This window comes from Rhinolophus sinicus, chromosome 3 (assembly GCF_057876585.1).
Source record: "Rhinolophus sinicus isolate RSI-liver-muscle chromosome 3, RSI-T2T, whole genome shotgun sequence".
NCBI classification, from domain to species: Eukaryota; Metazoa; Chordata; class Mammalia; order Chiroptera; family Rhinolophidae; genus Rhinolophus; species Rhinolophus sinicus.
Genome location: NC_142503.1, coordinates 21,224,692 through 21,244,477, shown reverse-complemented (window position 1 = coordinate 21,244,477; position 19,786 = coordinate 21,224,692). Strand labels below are relative to the sequence as shown.

General features: G+C 39.3%; 1 protein-coding gene across 2 annotated transcripts in view; it reads left to right on the top strand.

Annotated features, from left to right (window-relative positions):
- Positions 1–601: 601 nt before the first annotated feature.
- GOLPH3 (golgi phosphoprotein 3) overlaps positions 602–19,786 on the top strand; it is a 47,639-nt gene continuing 28,454 nt past the window's right edge. Inside the window, exon 1 of one of the 2 annotated variants that reach the window (XM_019737299.3) lies at positions 602–1,145. In XM_019737299.3, the coding sequence (XP_019592858.2) occupies positions 924–1,145 (222 nt within the window). In that variant the 5' untranslated portion in view covers positions 602–923. The remainder of the gene's footprint in view (positions 1,146–19,786) is intronic. The other variant, XM_019737300.3, reaches the window with a different exon arrangement.

The following is a 19,786-nucleotide window of genomic DNA, read 5'->3' as shown; positions in this document are numbered from 1 at the left end:
TAACTACTCCCTGCGCCCTGGTCACTTTACAAGTCGGGGGGCGAGGAAAAAAGTTTTACAAACAAAACTATTCAATCTGTTCTAATCTCTCTTTATGCAGTAATACACCTGGAAAACACAAAGTCCACTTTCAAGCCATCTAAGTGCAGTTGCTCCTTCTGAAGGGTCAAGGAATGGGGGCAGAGAACGCGTCCTCTCCACGCTCAAACTGCAGCGAGCAAAGTCCTTTCTGTCTCGTGGGGACTCCGAACCCCAAGCCGGGTCCCTGCAACCCCGGCCAAGGCCAACTCCGAGGATGGTGATGTCTGGGGAGCTAAGGGCACAGCTGGAGGTTGGCCGGAGTCTACTCTTGCTAGGCCACGGCTCCCCCGACTCGTGGCTCCAGCCCGGGTGTCCTGCGGGGAGAATGGGGAGACCTGCGGAGGGAGGACACGTCATGGGAGGGGATCCGCGGGCCGGATGGCGAAGGGGCGCCAAGGAAAGGGCGAGATGCGGCGCACACCGAGGGCCGGGAGACGGTCGTAGTCCGCCGGCCCCCGCCCGCCGCTTCCGGCGCCCTCGGGTCCTGCCCAGAGCCGGCGGTGCCACATCCTCTGGTGACGTCAGCCAGCGCCGCCATATTGGAAAAGCGCCGCCGCCGCCGCTGCCGCCGCCGCCGCCGCTGCCGCCGCCTGGGTGTTCGGGCTGCCTCCGGGGCTGCGGCCGCAGGGAGGAAGGAGCCCCTTTCTCGCCCCGCCGACAGCCGGCCCATCCGCTTCGCCCCGGCCCGTCTCCCCATGACTGCCCCCCGCCCCGCTGCCGACGGACGTCGCCCCAGCACCGGGATTTAACACGGAAGCCCGGGTCGGGGACCGCGGGGGGGGGGGTAGGAGGGAGACCCGGTAGGTCCGCGTCCCTTTCGGCCCGGCGCCTAGGCGGGAGCCATGACCTCGCTGACCCAGCGCAGCTCGGGCCTGGTGCAGCGGCGCACGGAGGCCTCCCGCAACGCTGCCGACAAGGAGCGGGCGGCGGGCGGCGGCGGCGGCGGCGAGGAGGACGCCCAGAGCCGCCGCGACGAACAGGACGAAGACGACAAGGGCGACTCCAAGGAAACGCGGCTGACCCTGATGGAGGAGGTGCTCTTGCTGGGCCTCAAGGACCGAGAGGTGCGGGCAGGGCTGGGGTGGCCGGTGCGGGGCCCGCGCTTCTGCCCTCCGAGCTCCGGAGCGCCGCGCCCGGCAGCGCCCAGCTGGCCTGGTGCTTCCAGAACCTCCCCGCAGATTGCTTGGGTTTTCCCTTCCTCCTTTCACATCACTCCTTTCATTTTGACTCCCGGGCAGTCTGTCTGTCTTCCTCACCCCTTTCCGCGTGTTTAATAATCCACGCAGACCCCGGGTGACAATCCCCACCTGCCCGTTAGAGTGAAACACCTGGAACCACTAGCGCCCCGAACTCCTGGGTTTTGCAGGTTTTAGGACCTGGGAGGGCTCCACAGATCTGCTTTCTGGGATACTTTTTTTTTTTTTTTTTTTTCAAGGAGTACTGTTTGGAATTTTGAAAAATTTCGGTGAAATGTTAATGGAGGCAGAGTTATTTTACTGATAAAGTTAAAAGTCCAACAAAATTCTCGTGACAACTCTCGGAAAATGACTTTCTAGGTAAACTTGCTTTGGGTGAGGTTAGTTTTAGTCGCGCTTTTACATTTTATCAGTTGACTATTCTCCAAAAAGCCTTGCCGTCTTAAGGGAGGGCTTTTTCGTGGGGTGCTTGAAATGCTAGGTTTGTGATTTGATGAAAGGCCTCAAAGCCTTAGGTAGGTTAAAGTTGAATTCTTTGTATTCTGACTTTGAAAGATTATTTTCACCCAAATACCTTACGAGAATTTTCACATAAAGAGAAGTTGAAAAAAATGCTACAGTGGACACCCTATATATTCACCTCCTAGATTTTATCATTAACATTTTGCTATATTTGCTTTATCACATATCCACTTATCTACAAAAATGATTATGTTTAGAACCCGCAGACAATCAGAGAGATGGTTAGTTTGTCGAGAGAGGGTTAGTCTAAAGCAGGGGTTTCCAAACTGCGGCCCGCAATCCATTTTTTATTGGCCCGCAGCAAATTCCAAAAATATATTTAGTTTACTTCAATAAACCAGGTGAGGCAATACGTGCTTCACCTCGAGTGAGTGGCCCGGCTATTTGTGTATTTTGCCGCATATGGCCCTTGGTGAAAAACGTTGAAAAAAGTTTGGACACCCCTGGTAAATCATTATGTGGTAAAGTGGTTTCAGGAGCTTATTTTATCTCAGCATGGAAACCACAGACATTTTGAGAGTCAGAAAAATACCTAAGTATTTTTTCTTTTTGAAAATTTATTTTTAAATAAGTTATAGTTGACATACAGGATTATATTAGTTTCAGGTGTACCATAATCTGTTTTGATTTTAAGAAAGTTTTCCCAATTCACGAAGGCGGGCAAAAAAATTTAATCCTCATAAAACAACTTAGTTTTACTTCACCAAAACTTAAAATCAGATATAGGTGAGGTTTATATGGACTGTTTGTGGACTCCTGATATTTAGTAATCTAATGATAACTAAAGTTTACCTTGATAGAATTGCCTAGAGCATTTGCAATATCTAGGTTTCTCATTTGCTCAAGTTTTACTAAGATGACATGAAAAAAGGTTATGTCCCTCTGGCTGTGAAATGGGCCTAGTATCTGTTTATTAATTACTGAGTTATGATGAAATCAGGCTGTATGTGAAATTCCTTTTTGTTGTTTAGAAAAACAAAGTAGATGTGCAGTGTCCTAGAAATATGATTTCAGAAAGTATCAACTTGCCGGGACAAAAGTACCATTTTAGAAAAACAACATGAAATAAAGAAGTCATCAGTATTTCTGAGTGAATATTTTAGTTTATACTTCTTGAGACTTTTCTGTGAGGTTATGTTTTGTGTAAAACTAAAACTTAAAAAAAAATAAAACCCAAATTTTTGGACTTTTGAGTCATTCTGTGTGAGAAATTATGGTGAGAAAGTACCTTTTTTTTTCAAGTATGTGTTACTCTAAATGTTTAAGCAAAAGCATAGTAACATGCTACTTACTTCCCTGTGATTGGTTTTCATGAAGATAATCTAAAGAATTTATATGTTGAAGCTTAAGGGTACTTAAAAAATTCAGACAATTTAAAGTTCTTTGGTAGCAGGTAATTGAAACCACCTGTTGTGTTTGTGTCAGGCATCACTATACTTTGCCATGTCATGGCCAAGATCCAAACACTAGCTAATTCTGAGTATTTCTTGCTGATTTCAACAACCCCATAGGGATTATCCCCCCCTTTACCGGCAAGTCCAGGGAGTTGAAGTGGAGGTGGGTGGCTTTGGGATTTTACATTGCTTTAAACTTATGTTTTAGGAATCAAACTATATATTTTTTCCTGTCCTCATGTCTTGACATACTAATAACCATCCCTGTCAACTCATCCATTCATGTTTTTCTCTTTTGGAGGTTCTCCCCACCCCCCAACCCCCCATATCTTCAACTTGTATCACTCTTTAAGGGTAGGAATTACTCTCTTACCTAGAGCCTAGGCGTTTATGCTTGTTAATATTACAGCTTAATTTACTACTTTGATATTAACAAGTTCATAACTTATTACTTTAATTTTTTATTATTTTAACTTAGCATCCATGTTTATAATATCTGGGTACTCTTAAGATGTTTAAAAGCTAAACTTTAAGGTTAGGCAGGTCATTAATGATGGACACATTTTATATGGGGGAGGGTGCCAAAAAAATGTACGCAAGTGGACACTTTGGTCAACGTTGCCTAAGCAGTAGTTTGCCGTAATCAGAAATGTCTGGACGCTGATGGTGACCACTTTGAGCACCTCTTGTGATTGCAGAAGTCAAACGTGACTTGTATTCATCTTTGGTTATCTATATATATTGAGTATTGCAATTTTAATAGTTTTTTCCTTTTTTAAAATGTGTATACAGTTTTTTTGGCGCCCTCTGTATATGTGATCTCACTGATATGAAATCAAAATAATCAAAGAATTTTAAAGAAATTGTGAAATGGTGGAATTAGTTTGACTTTGGAAAAAAGCTGACACTTAAGGCTTTTTGAAAATACTTTTTGTTGAATAATAAACCTACAGAAAAGTACATACATCATAAGTGTGATGAATTTTCACAAACTGACCATACCTGTTAAACCAGTATCTAGGTCAAGAAACAGAACATGACCAGCTCTTTAAAAGCTCTGTTTGATTTCCGCTCACTGCCTAGTCCTCAAAGGTCACCACTAGCTTGACTCTAGAATTCAGCATTGTCACATCCCGCACAACGAGGGTTGTTAGGAGTGAGGAGGGTGGCGCAGGGTTAAGAAAAGACTGTAGCCAGGAATAGCGTGCAAGCGGGCCTAGGGACTCCAGCCTCAAGGACTGAGCCCCAAATCCGGCCTATGCAGTAGCTTTTATTAGTTAGGTGGGGAAGCAAAGGAGATAAAGCTTGTCAATCTCAAGGTCTGTGAACCCCATACATTATAATAGGAAACTGATTCAAGCCAATCACCCTTGCTTGCGGGCAGCAGGACCGTAAGTCTCAGGAGAGCACCTCATTGAATCTCTTCCCCTGCAGGTTGTGAGAAGGAATGCAGCCACAGAGGCAGAGGCTCTCCTTAGCTGGGGGAAGTTTGGGGCCTGTGCCCACCTCTATCGACCCCGTGGGTTCTCCTCTTGGTTCCCACTCTACTGCACCTGGCTTGAGTTGTCCCGCCCGTGGGGAATCATACTCGTCATTGGCTGACCAGCCATCTTTCTGGGGCCAAACAGGGAGACATGAGGTGCAAACACAAAGGTGAAGCAAAGTCCCTGAAAGGATCCGTCTCACCGACTCTCCTTTCTTTGGGGGCAGGTACGAGGAGACAGACGGGTAGGCTGCTGCGTGGCAACATGGAATAATTTTGCCAATTTTTGTACTTTTCATTATGTCTTGCTTTTGTTCAGCATTGTTTGTGAGGTTCATCCATATTGTGTGAGGTTGTCATTTGTTCCTTCTCATTTATAATCTACAATATTTAAAAAGTTACTTTGACTTATATCCTGAATCTGGTGGTCTCCCTCTCCCTTCTTTACTGAATAGAGGAAGGCTCAGCTTGCCAATAAGCAAGTGGTCTGGCTTCACATTACCTATTACGGGGTGACTCTGAAGTCATTGTGAGAAGTTCTTTTTTTTCTTCTATATTAAGTACACATTTCAGTTTTTTTTACCAATGACTTTCCTTTCTGGCTTTTATTAAAATACAGATGCCTGAGCCCTTCTTGGGATGCTGGTGCTCAGCCTGGGTGGAGCCTCAGGGCCATAGGTATTGACCTAAATCTTCAGAGGCCACAGCAAGGATGGTAGATAGGTTTAAACTTGAATTCAACTTCCAATTGATTAGCAAGATTTCTGTAATCTCCCCTGTTTAAGGGGGAGGGGCAGCAAATGAGCCCGGTATTTTCCTTTCCTCAACTATTTAATTTTCCATAGATGACTCCAGTAGTCAGAGTGTTTTCAGAACGCCTCACTGAGTATTACCTCAGGTAACTGGTGTCGTGTACTTTTAAATATCTTTGTTGGTGGCAAATCTTAGTGCTTTAAGGTTGGATTTGATTATTTTAAATGACCAGGTGTAATTTAGAGTGATCCTGTGAAGTAGCAGAAATTGAAAGAGGTTGTGTAGTCCAGGTCTGAGGTGCGTCCATTGTTGTACATAATTATTCAAGCTCTCTGAGCCCCGAAGTTCTCTTCTAATGGATAGAGATAACAGTCCTCTGCCACGGTGGTTCTGACTGGACTGTTGCGGATGTTTATTGTTTTGCTCTTCACCAAGATTTCCCCCAGTTTTGACGGCATTTAGGGCATTTCCCATTGTGTGTAGCCCAGGATGCCTGTTGAAGCATTTACCCCTTCCCTTTTGTGGTGTAACCAGACCTAGACTTTTCCAGTCTGATGTTTTCTTCCTGAGCTTTGGCTCTTGAGAGCAGAACAGACTGTGAGGTTCTTTTGGAGACTTATCAGAGTAGTGTGGTGTGTGTATCAGACTATTCCTTGAGATCAGACTGTTCTCTGACATGGTTCTTTGAGCTCCTTTCTCCCTAGCCTGCTGGTGCTCTCTCTTCCATTCCTGATTTTCCAGGCACATTTCAATTTTGTAACCTTCAAGAGCTGTCCAGTAAAGTTCGGTTTTAAAGATAGTCAGTTACTGATGTTTCTAAAGCTTGGAAGCAAGAACCCTAATGCAGTATTTTCACTCTGTATCTTCAAAAACAGGTAGGTACTTGAGCTGGATAATATACACTTTGGGTGAAATACTTAAATTTAAAATGATGGAACTGACTTTTGTGTGGCTTTTAAACTGGTTTCAACGATTGATCCCATAGATGCGTTCCATTTTTGGAATAAGTTTCCCAAGGTCTCTACTTTGAACTGCAATACTTATCGAGATGTATAATTTTTTTTTAATTCTCCTTACTATATGTACATGCCTTCTTACTGTACATGCAGTGATATGATATACACCATCTGTGCATATCAAATCTGTTGAGAAATTCATTCAACAAATATTCAGAATTTCAAGCTGTGCTAAGATTTTAGTGACTTAAAGTATAATAAAGACTTCTGAGTTTTGGAATTTTGTGATTCCTTTATTAATACAAATAATATTCCCTTCATATTTTTGAAAGATTTGATCTTTATTTTTTCAGGTGTATTTAAGAGTAGGTACACAAGTATGAGAAATACAGGATCTCAAAAATTAGTTTTTAGAGTTCATTGAACTGTTTGTACCTTTTAAACTAATTTTATCCTATTGAAACCACTTTTCAGTGTCTTGGGATTCTTTCAGTGTGGCCAAAACACTCACTGATTCATCTTATAAGTCATAATAATATTTGATACTAATTTTAGACCATCTGATCCCTGTTTAGATCATTTGAGATTATCTTTTAAAATTGTACTTTTAAATTATTTTGATTAAATTTTGAAATATTTGGGCAGTTTTTCTGATATTTAAAGGATGAACTATTACAGTGTCAGCTTACATGTAAGTCTCAAAAGACTCTAAATGCGTCATGCTTGTTCTGTTACGTTAAACTTTTGGCCCAACGCCTTTATGTCCAAGCATACTTTCCCTACTTTCTACCAGCATAATTTTTCTGCTGTTAATCAGAGTAAATGGTATCAATCAGGGTTGTATTAATCTTTGCTTAGGGGATTTTATTTTCATGTGAGGCTCCTTTTGAAGCAGAACCAAGAGACTGCTTATTCCTGTGTTTCTCCCATTTAATGTAATGACAAGTAACAGAAATGGGAGCCTGGCTTTATTTTGAAATTGATGTTTGTGGCTCCAGTAAAGATTGAGGTTTTATTTTAGGTATTACAGATCTATACAGAAAATAGGCTGTTTCTCTTCTTATTTGTTGTTCGGTAAACCTCTAATTTGTAAGAATACAATTAATACTACAATATATTACATTACCAATAAGAATGCTCCTTAAGCTTAAAAATTTATATTTTAAATGAAAAAATGAACTTTTATACTTAATAAACTATTTGGTTTACATATTCCTTTAATAGGGAAGTTCTTAATTTGGAATTAACAGTAGGAATTGAGGGACTCTGAACACTCTTGCAATTGTGTGTGTTGTGTGTGTATTTCCCTGGAGAAAGAGCGCATAGCTTTCATTAGATACTCAAAGCATATAGTGAACTAGGAGGTTAAATTACTGAATAGGAACTGTTACTTTGTTTTAGTTTTAAGGTTTTGCTCTGTTTTGTCTTTTTTTTCCTCCTGAAAATTCACTAAAGAAAATTCTGGATTTCCATATTGCAGTGAGTTGGATTTTGAGTTCTTTGATATTTGAGCTATGAAGCCAAAATTTCTGTAGCCTGGCCATCTTGCTAAATGGCATTTACAAGCTGTGTAACTACCACATCTATAATTCTAACAATTTCTACGCATTCATCAAATGTTTGAGATGGGGCCTTGACTAGGTGTACATATTAGGAAGGTCTCTGTCTTCAATCCCATTTCATTTTAGTTCTGTGGGTCAAAACTCATATAGTAAACTACAAAACTAAGTTGGATTGCTGTTCTAGAATTTTTAATAGTGATATCTTACTTAGGCTGGCATATGCTACCACTCAATAAATATTGAGTATTTTCAGGGAGGGCAATGGCATTCCTAAGGGAGCGAAAATTGGTTCTGGGGGTGGTGGTAAAAAATTCTTACTTTTACATATAAAGCTTAGATACATACACAGTATGTAAACAGATATACAGTGTATCCATCTTATTAAAATTTCATGGGGGGAGGGATGGTTAGGGAGAAAAAGTCTGAAAAAGCTTTGGCGAGTGATAATGGAAAAAAAGGTTAGAAACACTGAAATTAATCAATATTGAAAATACAGCTTTTTCTCTGATACAAATTTTTATTGTAATAGGACTTGTCTTGTAGTTCAGTTGTAGGAGGAACAATTGTAGCACACTCAAGTGTAGGAAATTGGGAGTTTTAATTTTTAGGTCAAAATGGTTCTTGTTGGTTGATAATGTATAGGTAAACTCTTGTGTTCTCTCACCCATTAGCCTCTGGGAGGGACTGGAAATGAAAGGACTGCATCTAAATTGCTAATGGTTATTTTTACTTAGGTTTCAATTTCTAGTTCCAGTTTCTTATACCATGTTACGAAAATAAACTCAGAAATAACATTTAAGAATTTAACTTTGGAATACTATTCGGCGGTAAGAAAAGATGATATAGGAACATTTGCGACAACATGGATGGATCTTGAGAGTGTAATGCTGAGCGAAATAAGTCAGATAGAAAAAGCAGAGAACCATGTGATTTCACTGATATGTGGTATATAAACCAAAAGCAACAAAAGAACAAGACAAACAAATGAGAAACAGAAACTCATAGACACAGACAATGGTTTGGTGGTTGCCAGAGGGTAAGGGGGGTGGGGAGTGGGGGGTGGGAGATGAGGGTAAGGGGGATCGAATATATGGTGATGGAAGGAGAACTGACTCTGGGTGATGAACACACAATGGGATTTATAGATGATGTAAAACAGAATTGTACACCTGAAATCTATGTAATTTTACTAACAGTTGTCACCCCAATAAATTTAATAAAATTAAAAAAAAAAAAAGAATTTAACTTAAATCCATGCAGTCACTGAGTTTTCAGTCACTGAGTTTGCTATTTAATTTTTGTATCTATATCCTATTATATAAAGTGGAAACAGAGGTTCAGTGTCCATATATTCAGTTCAGTCCAACTATTGAATACCTATGTGCCAGACTCTTTGCTAGGTGGTGAGGATACCAAGAAAAATTTTTTACTCTCAAGCATCCTGTCTGTATAGAAAACCAATGTGCAAATGATTGCAGTAACGTAATTGCTAACTTTAATGGAATTTTATGTTCAGTTCAGTAGGGATGTAGGGGGGGTGCCTTGGATCAGGAGCCAAGAGGCTGTGCCCTATCCTGGATTCCCAGCCTTGCCCTTGACTAGTTAGAGAAGAACTAGGATAAATGGTTTCAGTTCTTAGACCTTCAGTTTCTCCCTGGGCAAAATGGGCCTGCGTTTGTGAGCTGTCCCGGAACTTCTAAATTGTAGGGATCCAGTGAATTGGCATCTGTGCGAATGCTTTGAAAACTGCATGGTGCTGAACAAATGCAAATGGGTAATAACTTAGCCTAGAGAAGTGAATTGAAATTTATACTGATTAAAACTAAGTGCTTGACAAGTATTTAGTTTTTATTTCAATTTTATTATTTTACAATTTTATTATTTCTTGACCCTCTTATACTTATCCGCTGAGCTTAGTGAACTTTCCATTCAAATGCAATGCAGTTGTCCTGAACAAGCCAACTTTTTTGGTAATCCCTGGCCATCCTGGCTGAGAAATCTGGAAATCTGAACTACCGCTTGACTTCCTTTCTTCGGCCAAGTCCTGAGTCTACCTTGAATAATTCTTATAGATATTGCTAACTCTGCAGAGCTGTCAGAAGCCTCAAACCTCCAAAATTATAAATGATTCTAATGACGATACATGTAAAGGGGATAGCATAGTTGGTGCAACGTAAGTATTGGCTTTCAAAATGTCTTCAGGCTGGCTCTAAGTCAGAAAGCTTTGAAAGCTTTGACCTCTTCCAATACCTAATCAACATTTCTTCCCACCTTTTGCTGTTCCCGCCTCCTGTTTTTCATGCTCCCTGCCCTTCTTAGGAAGAGGGTGTCTGTCCTTCCTGTAAGTTCAAGGCCAGAATCTTCTCTGAAGGTGGTACAGCTGGGTCCCCTGGAAAAGGCATTGGCCCATAACCCTTTTTTTTTTATCTTTTGAAAAAATTTTCCTATTCCCTCTGTTTAAAAAATTTTTTTTTAATTTATTTTTCATTTACAGTTGACATACAATGTTATACTGGTTTCAGGTGTACAACATAGTGATTAGACATTTGCATACTTTATGACGTGATCTCCTTGATACGTCTATTACCCACCTGGACCATGCATAGTTATTACAATATTATTGACTATATTCACTAGGCTGTACGTAACATCCCCGTGACTTTTTTGTTTGTTGTTTTTATTCCTCGTGACTGTTTTTGTAACTGGCAATTTGCACATCTAATCCCTTCCTGTTTTTTACCCATTCTTCCCCTCCCCCTCCCATCTGGCAACCGTCAAAATCTTCTGTGTATCTGTTTTGTTTCTGTTTTATTTATTTTGTTTTTTAGATTCCTCATAAGTGAAATAATATGGTATTTGTCTTTTTCTGACTTATGTCACTTGGCATAATTAATACCCTCTAGGTCCATCCGTGTTATTGCAAATGGCAAGATTTCATTTTTTTATGGCAAGATTTCAGTTTTCATTGCCGAGTAATATTCCATTGTATATATGTACCACATCGTTTTTATCCATTAGTTTATCAGTGGACACTTAGGTTGCTTCCATATCTTAGCTATTGAAGATAATGCTGCAGTGAACATAGGGATGCATACGAGTATGAGTATGTCTTTTCAAATTAGTGTTTTGGGTTCTTCGGATAAATATCCAGAAGTGGAATTACTGGGTCCTTCTTTGTCTCTTGTTATAGCTTTTGTTATAAAGTCTTTTTATCAGATAAAAGTATTGCTACTTCTGCCTTTTTATTTTCCATTTCGATTTGCATGAAATATCTTTTTCCATCCCTTTACTTTCAGTCTGTGTGTCTAGATTTGAAGGGGGTCTCTTGTAGGCAGCATATGTATGGATCTTGTTTTTCTTACCCATTCAGCCACCCTCCGTCTTTTGATTGGAGCATTTATTCCATTTACATTTAAAGTAATTATTGATAGGGGGGTAATTATTGCCATTCTATTATTCGTGTTTTTTATCTTTTTTTTTTTCTTAAAGAAGTCCCTTTAACATTTCTTGTAGTGCTGGTTTAGTGGTGATGAATTCCTAGCTTTTTCTTGTCTGGGAGCCTCCAGATTTCTTAGATCATATTTTGACTGATGCTTTAGCCTGGTCCCTGGAAAAGTGGCCGCCTTTTCCCATGCAATTCAGGGAAATTTTTTTTTTTTTAATCATAATAGAGGGTAGGAGAACAGAATTCATTTGAAGGGAGGCTATTGTGGGCTATTGCCTAGATTTCACGAGGAAAAGGAAAAATGGTTCTGTTATCAGTGGTGGTAGAGTGGGTGGGAGAGCTGAGTGCTGTGGGGAATGGGATCAAGGAGACATACAATTGGGGTTGTGACCAAAGAGGAACAATGGAAATGGTAGGAAACACTTTAGGGAGATGAGTTTTGAGCAGAATTTTGAATGATATGTAGTATGTGACTTGGCAGAAAGCTAGCATTCTAGGCAGGATATATTATGATGGGATATGTATGAACATAACTAGATAGGAAAGTTATCCTTAAAAATGATGTTATTTTATATAGCTAAAGAAGAAAATCTAAGTTCTTTAATAATGAGAACTAAGTTGCGAGGGGAATTGTGTGTGGAATAAGGAAAATGAAAAGTCATTAGTACCTTATGACCTTTATACATAGTTGGAAATAATATTGGAGGCAGTTGTAGATTTTAACGATAGCAATAATAGTGTGAAACTGGATTTTTAGAAAGACAGTTCTTTTATGTGAAGAAAGGATAAATAGATGGAAAAGCTAGAGGCAGAAAGGTTGGTTAGTAGGCTTGAGGGTATTAGAATTTGTGAAATGTGGTGCCTGGGTCTTGGATAAAGAGGGAACAGAATTGACCAGAAAGACAGTTTTTAGAGAAGAATTATAAGGATTTAAGTACAGTTAAGCTTAAACAGAGAAGATGATTGGTTTGAATCTAAAGAAGCAGTAGGAAGTAATGCTGTCTTATTTTCTTGTACTAGTCTGTGCTCATTGTAGAGAAAGATTTAGAAATGTAGATTACGGAAGAGAAAAATGAACCCATAGTTCTTTTATTCCTTCAACACATTTATGGAGTATCTACTGTATGCTAGGCACACTGTACTAGGGAAGACATATAGATAAGCAGGTACGTATGTGTATAATTACTCACTGTGCTTAGTTACTAGGAAGGAAAATTAGAGGGTGCAGTGTGAGCATGGGTTTGGTAGGGGAGGGCACAGGGAAGGACTTTCCAAGGAAATGGTATTTAGGGTGAGACCCAAAGAATGAGGAGGAGCCACATCGAGTGAAGACAGACTAGTACCTTCAAGGGCTCAGGTTGATTTGAGGAACTGAAAGATGGTTCAGGCAGGAGGAGTGGTGCTGTGTGAAGGGAGGCCTGGGCTGATTGACAGTGAGGGCCGGACACCCGGGGCCTTACAAGTCAGGTTAACAATTTTGTGTATTATACTAAGTGCGGTAGAGGAACCATTGAAGGGTTTTGGGGAGTGACATACCCAGTCTTCTTTTTTTTAAAAAAAAAAAGTTCTGTGTGGAGAATGGATTGAAGAAGGCAAGAATTGGAAGTTGGGCAATAACATTTTGGTATTATGTTCTTCCAGTCTTATTTTAAGTGCATTTGCTCATCTTCACTTTGTTGAAAACAAACAAAAAAAATCTCATTCCAGTACTATTTTGTAACCGTTTTCTATTAATGATGCAGTGACCTCCTTTCCATGTTAGTAAATACGGATTTTCATGGTGTGTACTCATGGGAAAAACTTCAAATGGTACAATGCGAAATGTGTCCCGTTATTTGTAGTGACTTCATGATAGAACATGATTTGATGTACCACAAATAATAGGTGTGTATATATGGTCAGGTTGTAGACCTTCGTTTATTTTTCTATCTAATGATATGGAAATCACGTTATTACTTCAGGCCTTCGTGTTTGTATTAGCAGATTCTCCTATATAGGGTCTTCCTTTCTCTTCCAGGCAGCCCGTTCTTAGTCATCTTTTGATGCCCATCTGAAGCTCTGTTTGCCTTATTCTACCCCGTGGGCAATGTTATGGCTGTCACGTCCCTGTGCTTAGCATTGGGTACGTGGCACCTAGCGCTGTGCCTAGTGTGCCGCGTGCGTTAGTCCACTGCGGCGGCCATAGCAAAATACCTACAGAATTGGTTGGTTTGAACAACGGAAATTTATTTCTCACCGTGTGGAGGCTGGAAGTCAAAGATCAGGGTCCCTGCATGTCAGGTTCTGTGAGCTTCCTCTCACTGTGTCCTCCCTCACAGGGCAGAGACAGAATCTTCTAAGAGCCTTGAGCCATCGTGAGAGCCCTCCCCTATGTCTCCATCTAAACCTCATTGTCTCATAAAGGCTCCCTCTCCAAATCCCATCACGTGGGGGTTAGGGCTTTAAAATACGAATTTTGGGGGAATGCAATTCAGTTCATAGCAGCTTGTTTTTGGAATGAAGAATGAACGAATGCCATTTATTCATGTCAGTATTATATTTATCACATTAAATTATAATTATTTTCTTTTTATTCTGTGCCTTTTATCTTAGTCATTTTTATCGCCTCTGCTTGACACTCAATAGATGTTTATTGAATTAAAATTATATTTTATTTCGAGAATTAGAAAAGTTTTTTACTTTATGAGACTTTGTGCCTCTGCCTCCCAAATAGGATTGGTTTTCTGTTAAAAATCATGCAGAGGCCAGCATATGATAAACACATTGTGTTGTGATTTGATAGAAAACTCACATGCTTCTGTTATTCTATATACTTTTGAAAATGTCCTAATAACACACTCATGCTTCCTAGAGAAGAATTAAGACTATGGGAGTATAGTTAGGTCTTGTTAGTAAGATGCTGTTAAATACAGTTTGTAAAATTTCACTGGTCCCAAAAGTTCCTTTTGCCACAAATCCTTTAAAAGACTCATTTGCCTGAGAGGAAGTCAGTTTCTGCTCACATGTTGTTTTGTGCTCTGGGCAGTGAAGCGATCAGTGGGAGGTATGGAAAGAAAAAGGAGTAGTACTCCGTTTCACTCCCTTTCACTTTCCTGGGGCTGAAAGGAAGTACACCTGGATCACCCACTGACAAGTAGCTTGGGAAGGCAAGACACAAACAGAGCCAGGGCTTGAGAGACCAGTTCAAGCTCCAGCTTTGCCACTCGAACTGTGGCAGGTCCCGTTCACTCCCTTGCGCCTGTTTCATAATATCGTGAGAAGTGGAAGAATAATACGTGCTTTACAAGGTCTTCTAAGGATTAGAGATGGTGTACATCAAATGCTTAGCCAAGTTTTGACATACAGTAGCTGCTCAGTGTATGGCCCACTGACTTGTGTACATTGGAGAGAAAGATTTGGGAGGATATATGCCAAATGTTAATAGTTTACCCTTAAAGGAGTGGGCGACAGATTGAAAAGGAGGTAAGGACTTGCCTTTCTTTATATACTTGTATTTGAAATTTTCTTAAACAAGTGAGAGTGACTGAGATGTCTTGAGAAGAGTGTAAATGAGATAAGAAAAGCCCACTGAGCACGAGGCTTCAGGAGATGCTTCAGGAGTCGTAGAAGAGTGAGCTGTGAAAGCCTGAGCAGGAGCTGGCTAGGAAAACTGGAGAGTGGGGTTAGGGAAGGCGGGGGAGGGGGAGGGAGTGTCAGCAGCCTCAGATGTTCAGATGTGGGCAGTTACTCAGGAGAAGTCTTGTTGAGAACTGGATCAGATTGCATGGGCTGGGAAATGAAGGGGAAGTGGGGGAGACCTATTTTTTGACTATATTTTCAAGGAGTTTTGGGTGAATGGGAGGAGGGAGTTGGGCAGGGTTGGTCTGTGTGGGTGTCTGTCTTGTGAGTAATGGGCAATGATGTTTGAATGTTACTAGGCAGGTACTAGTGTATGTGTGAGAGGTTTAAGCTATTTTAGGAGGGCAGGAGTTGTGAGCAAAGGTACTTCTTGAGGTGAAAGAATGGGGAGAAGGCTTAGCCTTAGGCAGCTTTCCTACTGTAACCAGACTAAAGAACGGGTATGGATGAAGTTGAATTTACTGGTTTGGTTCATTGTTAGAATGTGAGGCTGTTCTATCTGATACGTACTTCCTATGAAGTCATCTGCTGAAAATGAGCCGCGTGCAGAGATTTGAGCAGAGTTTTGAAGTAACTGCTATTGAGAAGTGGTTAAGAGCTTTGACTAGGGAAGTACGGAAGGATTTGCCAGGTATCATTGAGGGCTGAGGTTAAGTTGTAGTGAGATTGCAAGTTTTTTCCCCTACCAGAAGTTCAGAAGTACCAGTACAAAAGGGCAGTAAGTGGACAGTTGGCTGGATTCATCTGGCATTGGAGTTTTTTTTTGTATTTTTTTTTTTAAAGTTTATTGGGGTGACAATTGTTAGTAAAGTTACATAGATTTCAGGTGTACAATTCTGTATTACATCATCTATAAATCCCATTGTGTGTTCACCACCCAGAGTCCATCCTTCCATCACCATATATTTGATTGGCATTGGAGTTTTGCTAGGGGAATGCAATGGAAGAAAAATAGAAAGTGCTGTTAGAGAAAATGCTGTTAGGAAATTAGCAAGAGTGTAGTTAAAGTGCTGTACTCTGGGCTTATTTCCCATGTTTTTGAATTGGTAATGATAAAATAGTACTTCCCTCAGAAGGTTGTTGTGAAGGTTTAAATGAGGTACTACATGTTTACTACTTGAATAGTACTTGGCACGTAGTGAGTGTTCAGTAAATACCGTGCTGGCTGGAGATGACAGTAGGAATGTAGGGGACTGATACGAAGAAAGGGAGGAGGCTTGGGATTGGAATCTCCACAATATTGAGGAAGAAGTGTACATAGGTTGAATTTATTACTTGGGTTGGGTTCTAACGGGGAGGTTCTTGGTTTAGGGCTCCAAGTTCCCAGGGAATGGCGGTTCTTAGCCCAGAGTCAGTGATAGAATTCAGGGCAAAACACTTGGGTGGGAAAAAATAATTTATTTTTAATGACCTATAACTGAAAGTTAGCATCTGCTTCAATTATGAATGTAGGCAACAAGCCAAAGTAGTATTAGCAGTACTTGTGAGTTTGTCGCCGGTAGAAACCAGAGATATTTTCATATCACATTATGGTTATTGTACACACCTCACATCACTGTCTGCTCATCACTGCATTGGATTATGGTACTTATTACTTGCCACTAAAATATGTTTACTGTGCTAATAAAGAAGCATAAATTATCACAAATTTGTAATAATTTTGAGTGATTTGATTTCTTTTGTATTCTTATGCATTTTTATTTCATGCACTTAAAACTCAGGATAAATACTTAATTTTCTTTTGAATGCTAAGTTTCAGAATAAGGAGTTAGTATCTTAGTTACTTCCAGTGAGGTGTGGGCTTTTTTCTTTTGTAAAATTACGATGTTATTTTTAAAATACATATATTCATTGTGTTTCAATTACTTGTATTAATTATTCGTTTTGATGTTCAAATTGTCCAACCTTTGGCCTATGGGAATTCCTTTCTTTTGGGTTCAGTGTTCTTTTGATGTACCTTTCTGATCAACACACGCAAATGTTCCAGATTCACCTTGAACGTACGCATTTTACATATCCTGATTCAAATCCTGATTCATACCTGGAATCAGTCATTCCTTTAAGGAATCCTAGTTTCTATTAGTAGGGAATGAACCACAGTCTGGGTACTAGGTGTATTCAGTGTTACTGGGTCACCATTGCTTCTAAGACTTGACAGTACACAGAGATAGAAACAAAAGTTTTGTGGGAGGGAAAAAATCAGTTTACGTATTTTCTATTCAAATTAAACATGGATTTTTTTTTCTCACTATTTTACAATTGTAACTTTTTCTCATATTGAAAATCTCAGGTTCCTAAAATATTAACTTATTTATATTGGTTTACTACATGTATTAAAATATTTTCAAAATAGTAACAATGTCATTATTACTACTAACTGACTATTGAATCCAGCCTAACATTTCTTTGCAGGGCTTTTACTAAGGTTGTTGAGAAAAACAGTACATTCTAAAATCAGTTAAAATAGTTCATTTTTGTGTGTGTGTAGTTGTATGTATCTCTGAGTAATATGCAGTTAGGTTAGTTCATTTATTTTCAGTTCTTTAAAGATGTTTTTTTCTGTTTTGAATATGTATAGCTGTATACAAGTTAGAAGTCTCACTTCCATAGTTGTCCCTTCTTTCTTTCTTCCCTTATTGGTAATTAAAAAAAGTTATTTTCTCAGTGTTTCTTAGGCCCTCTCCTCCATATATAAAAAGTAGCCTATCATATATGCTCTTTGGCATCTGCCTTTTAACACGTGATAGCCTGAAGATTATTCCACATCATTACATAGATATCTTTTATGGCTCCATAGTATTCCATTGTGTGTGTGTGTGTGTGTGTGTGTGTGCGCGCGCACGTACATATATATATATATATATATATATATATATATATATATATATATATATATATATATATATTTGTATACTCATCCATCCCCTTATTTGATGGGTTTATGGGTTGTTTCCAAGCTTTTGCTACTTCATATAATATATTTAATAACCATATACATGTTGTTTTATTTATGGGGATGTTCTTTCAGAGTAGGTTCCTAGAATTAGAATTGTCAAGTTAAAGGGTACATGGTAGTTTACTAGTAGGTGGTGTCATTTTGCATTCCCGTCACAGTATATGAGATGAGACTGCCTATTGCTGTCATTGTGCCAACAGAATCTGCTGTCCGATTTTTGAATTTTTGCCAGTCTTGATAGTTAAGCACTGTCTGATGTAGTTTTTTTAAATTTTGGTGAAATGTATAGTTTAGTGGCAATAAAGACATAGTTGTGCAGCCATCATCCTTCTCCAGAACTACTATATCGTCCCATGCTGAAACTGTACCCATTAAACAACTCTTCATTCCCCCTTCCACCTGCCTGGTGGTTCGACTATTGTAGGTACTTCGTAAGTGAAATCATACAGTGTTTCCCAGTTTTCTTACTGGCTTATTTCACTTAGCATAATGTCTTCCAGGTTCATCCTTGGTTGCACATGTGTCAGAATTTCCTTTCTTTTTAAAAATGAATAGTGTTCCATTGTATGTATATACCAATTTTGGTTATCCATATGTTTATGGATACTTATCTTGCCTGTTTTTGAATTGTGGTTGAGTTCTTAAATAATTTAAACATATTATGAATGACGGAAGCATTTTTTCATATGTTTCAGTCATTTTCATTTTTGTGAATTTTTCTGTTCATAACTTTTGCCTTTAAAAATTTGAATATTGATCTTATTTTCCTTTAATTTTTAGGAAATAATTGTGTATTAGAGATATTAGCCCTTTATCTGTGATATGATATTTTCCTACATTTTCATTTTTTTTTTTTTACTTTCCTTATGGTTTTTGCCATGTAAACTTTTAAAAAATGTGTGTGGTATAATTTATCAGTCTATTGCTTCTAGATTTTCAGTAATAGCTGTGAAGTTTTTTTTCCTTCCCAGGTTATGAAGGTATTCACCCCTATTTTCTTCTAATGCTTACTGTTTCATTTTACATTTCAGTCTCTGAATCATTTGAAGTTTATTTTGATGTATAATATGAAGTATGAATCCAATTTTTTTCTAAATGGCTTTCCAGTTGTCCCAGTACTACTGATTAAAATGCCATCTTTCCATCTTACACTGATTTAACACCTTTATCATGTACTAGATTTCAATATGTTCTTGGGTCTATTTCTGGACTTTCTTCTTTTGGTCTGTTTCTTCATGTGCCAGAATCACATCATTTAATTTGTAGAAGCTTTTAAATCTATATTAGTATCTAGCAGGACAGTTTCCATTTCTGTTCACCATGTATTGCTACCTTCTCCTCCAAGTTTTCTTGGTTATTTTTAACTTTTTTTTTTAGGAATTTTATTTTTCACTTGTATAGCTCTGGAGGGGGGAAAACCTGTTGGTATTTTTATTGGGATCATAATAAATTTATAAGTTAACTTAGGGAAAACGGATAACTTTGTAATGTTGAGTCTTTGTATCCTAGAATTGTTATGGAACAGAAAGAGTTCATCCACTCTGCACTAGCAGAGCCAAACCCTAAACACCAAGAATTGCAGTGGAGAAATATTGGCTATTTTGTTATGAATGGTGCCATCCAGGAGAACAGGAAGCTAATGCTCAAATGCCTGAACTCCCCGATGCTGTATAGGTTATAGATTCTATGGGGCAAAATCACAAGACACCAAGGGTTTGGGGTTTTAAGGTTGTGCTGGGAGCTGATTGGTCGGAGGTGAGGTAAGGGTAATGAATCATTTCTTCAGGTCTTGAGGACAGCTCTGAGGTCTTTTCCAGTGT